Source organism: Coptis chinensis, chromosome 9, assembly GCF_015680905.1.
Source record: "Coptis chinensis isolate HL-2020 chromosome 9, ASM1568090v1, whole genome shotgun sequence".
NCBI classification, from domain to species: Eukaryota; Viridiplantae; Streptophyta; class Magnoliopsida; order Ranunculales; family Ranunculaceae; genus Coptis; species Coptis chinensis.
The window spans coordinates 27445130-27454493 of record NC_141464.1 but is presented as its reverse complement, the minus strand read 5'-3'; the positions used below and the strand labels follow the sequence as shown (position 1 = coordinate 27454493).

At 39.3% G+C, this 9364-nt stretch overlaps 1 protein-coding gene across 1 annotated transcript; it reads right to left on the bottom strand.

The window, feature by feature from the left end:
• Positions 1 to 644: 644 nt before the first annotated feature.
• LOC147475391 (uncharacterized) lies at positions 645 to 6091 on the bottom strand. Its single transcript, XM_086585398.1, has 4 exons — positions 5154 to 6091; positions 4163 to 5072; positions 3505 to 3937; positions 645 to 979 (listed from the first exon to the last, which is right to left on the bottom strand). Exons 1-4 carry the CDS (start codon positions 6089 to 6091, stop codon positions 645 to 647), a joined length of 2616 nt encoding a protein of 871 aa, XP_086441524.1.
• Between the last annotated feature and the right edge of the window lie 3273 nt (positions 6092 to 9364).

Below are 9364 nucleotides of genomic sequence, written 5' to 3'. Positions count from 1 at the left end.
ATGTCGGAATAAATCCACCTGCAGGGTTTACATGACAATCTTTTTGAGCTCCTCAAGGGGACATCATCAACCCGACTTCCTGTGGGCCACGGATTCCTTCTATAATCAACAACACACCTTACATACAATGTCATTACCCAATTCATCGAGTTTGTTGATTCACAAATGAATCTCACTCATTGATGATTTAAAGTAATATACAATGCACATAAGTGCCCGTTATTATATCTAGATTAAGAGGACAAGCATCCATAATAACAGAGGTGTTTGTTCTCTTATATAGTCAGTATAAGGAGAAACAACCTCACTTGGTCCTGTTCAATACACATAAAGTGCACTAGTGTAATCCTATAGTTAAGATAGACTAATACCAGATTATACTACAACCGTACCAATGGTTTGTCCAAATCCATCTAGGTTGGTCAACTAAGTCTAATACTTTATGTTGTAGATTATACTTTATAAGGTACTGATAATATGATCTTTTGTGTGTTCACACCATATCATCTACAACATAAAGTATTAGACACATGCATATAACTAATAACATATATAATATGCATAACATTTGCCCATATGATTCTCATTCAAAAAATGAAGAATTAGAGTTAATACAAAAGTAATGCTTTTAGTATGTAACCCTATCAGTAAGTCGCAATAGAACTCTTCTCTTTGCGGTTTCTTTTTCTTCTAGTACTGAGAGAAGATTCATCCTGAACTAGAGGAGGAAGAAGACTAACATCTTGATCCATAGGAGGAGGAAGTACTATGCGCCCAGAGTTCACAGTATTAATCCCAAACGGAGAAAAGTCGGGGGCAAGTGCTAGCAGTTCCTCGGCAGACATGTGGAAATACTCAAGGAGATGGGTGGGATTAGGAACTACCACCCAGGGCATTCTCTGGTCTTTGGGGATCTTGTTGATGAAATACATAGTAGCAACAACAATGGCAGTAAGTTGGTTCCATGGGGAATAGTCATCTAAGGAATAATAACAAACGAACTTAGTTGTAAGCACTTATGGATGATTGGTGAAATTCATGAGAAAATATTCTTACTGGTCGGTGCATGAGTATGTTTTTTGGGAATATGAATCCCCACTGGCTCGCCATCATCATCTTGAGGACAAACGTCCCACTCATCTCCCAACACCCAGATATGGTGATCAGCCTAACCATCATCATTGTGTTTCCCCTCAAAGAAGACGATCGGAGCATTCTTATCCCTAGTCATGAGGTAGTAGTCAGACTAGTCCCGAATGCGACAGACCTCATAAAAGTACCCAAACACCCATCGATCCAAGACAAATCCATGCTTCTTTGCCAATATGGCAGAGTACATGATAGTTCTATAGAACATGGGTGCTGCTTGACCAAGTGCGAGATTGAAGTGAATCAGACATTCCCGCAATAATGGGTGGAGAGGAACAGTGAGACCAGCCCTAAGTTGACCAATTGTCACAAGCGTAACCTCCTTGTAGGCCAACTCGTAAGATAATCTCCCCTACTCAAGCCCGATATTAGCAGGGATGTGAAATTTCTCTCTTATCAGTTCTAGGGAAGAGAGATCCCTAAAGTTGATAAGTGACCGATTTGGATTAGTCATGATCAGAGAAGATAGAAAGTTTGAATCTTTAGTTTGAAACCCTAGCAAGAGAGCGAAAGGCTCAGTATACAGAGGAGGCTAGCTAAAGAGATAATGATGACTTTATCATCAAAAACTCTTTATATACGGGCAAGATGAACGGTTGAGATTGTCCCAAGTGTTGCGTCTTTTCCGAATGGAACTGCCTTCATTACATTATTTCGGGAAACGGCGTGTTTACTTGAGCCATCTTTTCAGAACCTTAATTAGGTAAGACCATAAGTAGTTGCGACAGCTGTTTATGGAAAAGATTCTCACGCCAAAAGCAGTGTCGCTTCGAACGCCCACATGCTAGATGGCACAAGAGGGGGCATCTGTAAGGGGGATTTCCCATCAATAGATAAAGCACACATGGACAGTGAATGACCTGGAGCAATAAATACCCAGAATAAGGTGAGAATCATCGGATTAGTTCTGGAAATAAGTAATCTCGTGTTTTTCACAAGTGTTTCATAAACATGTGCTAGTCATGTGATAAGCCACCTCTAGAGATAACAATTAGCCAAATCGTTAGGAACTGATATAGATAGTTCCTGAACAGAAGGGAACTGGGGAGGATGGTCATTGATGATAAGGAAGGAATCAGGGTGATATATCTCTAAGAGATTACCTTTTAGGCCTAATCTTCCCATACATGATGGGTTATTATGATATAAAAGGAAACATATCTCTGATAAGATATAGTCCAGATTCAGAATTTCAAGAAGAGAGGATTCCTAATAGGACAGCGGAGTCCAAGGAGGGGAGGAAACTCACAAACAGTGAGGTTAGCCCAAACCCTAGGACTCTTAAGACTCCTCCTATATAAACAGTAGGAATTCGCTCTTAGGAACTATGCAAAATAGGGTTTGATTCTTCTAAGCAAATAGGAAGATACGTAGGCAGCCACAAAGCGGTTCAACCCTGATTATTCAATCAAATCATCTCATTTCCCTTTTCTATCCCAAAGTTCTTCATCACATGGCACAGAGGAGGATCATAGTATACTCATAAATTCCCCTACAGATAGAGCTCGTCGCACTGATCGTTCTGATGGTTCATTTGCCAAATTTAGAGTACAGGTTCAAAAGTGGTGAGTGTTGGAAGTTTGATCCTTGTTGGCATGTTAATCCTGTTCTAACCTAGAAAGTTAGGCTTCATTGAGCTTCATGTGGGATAAATTAGAATAATTTATGCATGCACACTATTCCGTGCTTAAATACTATCTTTGTCATTATTTTTACGTTGAGTATGGAAACCTGTAAAAGCACAAAAATGTAATTATTTTATGATTATTAAACACATAATTAACCAACATCTTATGTTTCTACGGGGTTTTATAATACAGTTTTGGGTGCTTATCAGTTTTATCCCCAGTTTTCCTGCTTCATGTAAAAGATCCAACACGTACTTTCTTTGATTAAGAAATATGCCATTTTTTAATAGGCAATTTCAATCCCTAGAATGTACTTCATAATATCCCAGATCTTTGATGGAGAACTTCTGGTGCAGTAGATCCTTGAGCTTAGAAATCTTGCTATGGTCATTACCAGTGATAACTATTTTTTTTTGCATGAAAATAGGGAGTATATTAAAGAATAAAGATTTGTTACAGAGATGTCAAGAGATTACATTAAGACTAGCTTAACAAAACTTGTAATATGTCCTAACTGGTGATTCCAATCTAGAAATAAAATTAGGTTTTGTAGTACTCTAAAGCACTTGATCCCTATCCAAAGTTGAGGCCTTCCTTGCTGCTGCATCCGCTCCAAAGTTGGCTTCTCGACTTGTGTGATTTAGTTTCCACCGCATAAGCTTAGATGTAACTCATTTCCAAGGTGTATTGTTCCCATTAAGACTATGCACAACTACATTTGAGTCACATTCTATCCAAATGTATAGCCAATTGTTCTCTATTGCCTTCTCCATTGCTAGTAGAACTGCCAAGTATTCTGCATCATAGTTAGTTGCAACACCCAGCCCTTGTGCCAATACTCTAACCACCTGATTTGTACTGTCCCTGAATATTACTCCAGCACCATTGTTGCCTGGGTTTCCAATTGACGAACCATCAGTGTTCGCCTTGATCTCTTTTGCTTTAGGTAGCGTCCAGTGTACCTCCTTAATGATAGGTGCTGGCCTTGGTCTACAAGTAACTCCAAGTCTGTGAAACACTCGCAAGTCCAATACATTGTTGTGCATAGTAGCTTTGCTCAACATAGCAGCAACTATGATACCTTGAAGAACAGATTTCTGGATATGTACCTTGTTGTATGCTAGTCCGTCGAAGAATCTTTTATTCCTAGTTTTCCATACCTGTACCAAGACATGTATGATGGCAGCATTCCAAAGATCCTTGATAATAGAACTTCTAGACTTTGTTGCAATGTTCAATTCTTTGAAATTATAACACCTAATGGTAACTTCAAAACCTGATGCAATCCAGTCCCATACCTCTCACAGTCTTGGGCATTCCCAAAGCAAGTGGTCGATGGTCTCCTTATTGCATTTACACAGACAACATCTAGATGGTAGACTGACGCCGACTTTCTTCACTCTATCATCTGTAGGAACATCTCTCTGGATGAGTTTCCACGCAGTACCAGCTGCTCTAGGATGTATATGATCAGCCCATATCCATTTGTACCATCCCACCTTATTATTCGTCTTCCTTATAGAGTTATGAACAGAGTGCACAATAAAGAGGCCATTTTTATCTGGCTTCCATATTCTCTGGTCATGTTCATCTCCAGTTGGCTGCTGAAGCTCCATAAGATTTATGCCCAGCCTGTTGAATACTTCTAAGACTTGTGCAGGGAAGTCCCAATGGTTATTAGAAATCAAATCTTCCACCTTGGCTTTGAAACCTCTCCAATTTACATGAGGCAGGCAATCCGCAATAGACTTCCCGGCCCATGGATCTCTCCATAAGTCGATGTTCTTGCCTTGGCCTACCACCCATCCCATGCTTGTTCTAATTTCAGAGAGAGCCCACTTGATCCCAGGCCAGACAGAAGGCATTTTGTGATAAGTGAGCCATTGGCCATCCTTCATTCTGTATTTTTGAAGTATAAATTTGCTCCAACCATTGTCCATGGTGAGAACTTGCCACACCGCCTTCATAAGGAGAGCGAGATTGATATCCCTAAGTCTTCTCAGACCCAGGCCCCCTTCTTCTTTAGGTTTGCAAACACTCTCCCATTTTAAAGTTATTTTTTTCCTTGTTGAAGGGTCACCCGACCAGATGAAATTTCTAATTACTGCTTCTCCTTCCTTTATACACTTGGTTGGCCATTTGTACACTGACATATTGTGTACTGGTAGGCTGTTAAGAATGGACTGAGCTAGCACCACTCGACCTTGAAAGGACAACATCTTTCCATCCCACCCAGTATCCCTCTTTCTAATCTTGTCCACCAATACTTGAATGTGCCACCAAGAGACCTTGCCCCTAAACAAAGGAACTCCCAAATACTTTTCAGGCAGCTGCCCTTCTTTAATGCCAAACAGTTCTTCAACTCATCTTTTTTACCATGTATTCATGCTTCCTAAGAAAAGTTTACTCTTGGATGCATTAAAGAATTGCCCTGCAGATCCTTGGTAGACTAGTAACATGTTCCACATTCTCCTCAATCCCATGATGTCACCATTGGCAAAAAGAAAAATATCGTCTGCAAATAACAAATGAGATGGGCCTAGGCATCCCCCAATATATGTCATATGGTTAACATGCCCTTGAGAGTATAACCAGTTCAAACCCCTGCTTAATACATCTTCAGCCAAATCAAAAAGAATAGGAGAGAGCGGGTCCCCTTGTCTGAGCCCTCGCGCTGCTTCAAAAAACCCACACGGACCTCCATTGATCATAACTAATATTTTAGCACTTCTAAGGAGAGTTTTGATCCAGTTGCACCACTTTTGATTAAACCCAAGCCTTCGTAGTACCTCAATAAGGAATTCCCAGCTTAAAGAGTCAAAATCTTGAGCTACATCAAGCTTGAGCCCCAGGTTTCCTCCTCTTCTTTTGGTGTCCAGTTCATTAACCATCTCGAAAGTAAATGCCACACCTCTGATTCCTGTCCTTCCTTTGACAAAGGCTAGCTGTTCTTTACTAATCAACTTGTCAGCAATAAGTTTAATTCGCATAGAAAGAATCTTAGTAATTATTTTGAATAGGAAATTTCTTAGACAGAGAGGTCTGAATTGATGTATTGCTCTTGCATTAGCTATCTTATGAATAAGAACTAGAAAATTGGAGTTCATACATTGAGGCAGCTTGGTATCCTTAAAGAAAGAGATGATGGCTTTTCTTACATCGCCACCAATCAAGTACCAGCAAAAGTGGTAGAATGCTCCTTGGAAGCCATCAGGCCCAGGAGAGCTGTTTGCATCCATACTAAAAACAACATCTTTCACCTCACTTGGAGAAGGAATTGAGGTCAGCTGGTCATTGTCACCATCAGTAATCATATGAGGAATTAAGTTCATAAGGAATCAGATGAGGAATTAACAATGTCATCAACATAAATGAGAACAACAACTAAGCCAGACTTGCTAGATTTAACAAACAATGAAGGATCATCATCACTCCGCTTAAGACCGGTCATCACTAGAACATAACTGATTTTGGCATACCACACTCGTGGAGACTGCTTGAGTCCATAGATGTCCTTTCTTAGCTTGCAGACTAATCCAACCTTAGCCTCCTTCGGATGTCCAAGTGGAATGCTCATATACACTTCTTCCTTAAGATCACCGTGCAAGAATGCATTTTTAACATCCATCTAAAATAATTTCCAATCGTGATTTATGGCTAAAGATACAAGAACTCTAAATGTGTTCATCTTAGCCACTGGTGCAAACGTCTCTTTGTAGTCTTGCCTATATGTTTGAGTGAATTCCCTTGCAACGAGTTGAGCTTTAAACCTCTCTAAAGAACCATCACTATTGAACTTGTTTTGGAACACCCAACGACAATCAACTATTTTCTTTCCATAAGGTAGCATAACAATCTCCCAGGTTTCATTCTCATCTAGAGCATGAAGTTCTTCTTGCATCGCCATTCTCCAGACTGGACTAGAATTGGCCTGGCTTCTCTAAAGTTCTTGGGTTCTTGCACATCATCAATTGCACTTAAGAAAGCATGATGAGACGAAGTAATATTGGTATATGTTATATACTCCTGTAGAGGATATGAAACATCATGTAAAGAATAAAAATTATGATGAATCATTAGAGAATGCTTTTCTCTATCAAATTTGCAGTAATCCTTGAGAGTTACTAGAGGTCGTCTCTTTCTTTCAGACTGTCGAGAAACCTGGGGACCTTGAGGCTTAAGTAAAGGGCACACACCCCCTGGTTGCTTTATAAATGAGGGCGCGCGGCCCTTGTTCTAGGAAGAAACAAGAACAGGAGCTTGAGGCTCAGGCAGGGGGTGCACGCCCCCTGATTGCTCTATAGATGAGGGCACGCTCCGCTTGTTCTGGGTAGAAACAAGAACGTTTTTTTCAGCAATGACGTTCACTTCAGCAGGAACAATTTTTTCAGCAGTAACGTTCACTTCAACAGGAACAATGATTTTTGCAGCAGCAGGTTCAGCCCTAATGACTTTTCTAGCTGGTTCAATAGCTTCACCAATCAACTGTTGGGAGAGGTGCCAAATCAGATAAGCACTCCCCCCTAGGACCGATTCCCAGGCTCAGCTGGAGCTTGAAAGAAAGCATCAGATTCCACAAAACGAACATCACAAGATACAACCAGTTTTCTTGTCGCTAGATTGTAACAGATATAACCTTTTTGTGTGGAAGAATAACCAAAGAAGATACATTGAGTAGCCCGAGCATTGAATTTATCCCGATGGATTGCTTGCTAATGCACATAATATAAACACCTGGAAACTCACAGATGAGAAGGATCCAACCACCTAGTTTTGCGAACTTCCAATGGAGATTTAAAATCAAGAATTCGATTGGGAAGACGGTTAATCAGATATACAACAGTTAAGATGCCATGAGACCAGTATTGCTTAGGAACATTCATGCCAAGCATAAGAGCAGGAGAGGTCTCCAAAAGGTGTCTGTTTTTTCTCTTTCAACCACACCATTCTGCTGAGGTGTGCCAACATAACTTGTTTGATGAATTATCCCCTGGCTACAAAGATACTCAGGTAGCAGTCCTTTGGCAAACTCAATACCATTGTCAGATCTAAACATCTTGAGTTTAGCACCAAACTTATTAGTAACAATCATATGAAAATCTTTGAAAGAAGACACAACCTCAGTCTTGGATTTCAACAAATATAACCAGGTAGCATGAGATTTACCATCAATAAACTACAAAAAACACCTATAGCCATCATATTAATCAATAGGAGCAGGTCCCCATATATCAGAATGAATTAACTCAAACAATTTATTAGACATAGTGTGTGAGTTTGGAAAAGGTAAACGAGTTTGTTTAGAGAATTGACAAATATCGCAAACTTCATTAGAGTTCATAGAAACAAACAAAAACAAATTTGATAGGACACAACTTGATGGATGCCTAAGTCTTTTATGCAAAATACGATTCTCAACTAAACCACTAGCTTGACACGCCTTCTTATGAGAATTCAGTAAATATAGCCCATTTGAATAAATGCTATTACCAATCGTCCTCTTTGACTTTCATCCTAAAAGACGACAGAGTTAGGGGAAAAATGACATCATAATTTAAGGAGTTTGTAATTTTTCCAACAGATAGAAGTTGAACAAGGAATGAAGAAACAACAAGAGCATCATTATTAAGTTTTTGAGATAAAAAATTTACTTGACCACTACCTAGAATAGGAATGGTGGATCCATTGGTCATAGAGATATTATGTTTCCATGTCTTTGGTACAAAATTATGGAAAGATGAAGGGCAATTAGCCATATGATCAGTAGCCCCTGAATAAATTATCCATGAATTACTATTTTCTAGCATAGTAAAATAGGCATGTAAATTACCTGACACATGAGTTGAAGTAGATAGACCTTTGTTAAAAGACTGGACTTGGTAAGTGACACGCTCTCCTTTTGTGTGTATGAGATGGTATATGGAATGTATAGATGAATGATAGATGATGGTTGTTGAACAAAATAGAAGCGTATCAAAACCTAATTATCCTTCAATGAGTAAAGGATGAGTAGGATATCGTTCCACTTTTAAGTGTATGTTATATGAAGAACAAGATTGGAAATGGGGTTTGAGGGATTAAAAACTATGATTATAGATATTGTAGATTCTAATACTAAACTAAACTAAACTAACTAAACTATTGAGAATTTATAGAAGAGGGAATTCAAAAGATCAGAATCCACCGATACCTTTGATTTGTGACTTTCTGCTTCATGGTTGTTCTCACAAGTAGACTACAATTAGGCAATCAAGCGAGTGCCGATGCCCTCTTAGACGAAACATCGTTAATGAATAACTCTACTTAAGGTTAAGTTGTTCCTATGTTTATGCTATTAATATCTTCTTTCCTTTTATGTAAGCTCGGGCATCCATTCAATGTATTACTGAGAGCAACATCAAGGAGTACTTCCTAATAGGGCGACCATTCAATGAATTACCACTTAAGGCAAACACAAAGAATACTTCCCCTAGGCAGCCACTCCCTGAGCTACCCCTACTAGGGCAACACAAAGAATACTTCTCTAACTCTAAAGAACTACACTACTAGAAGAAAAGTAAAGAACACTAGCATGATATTAATATTGC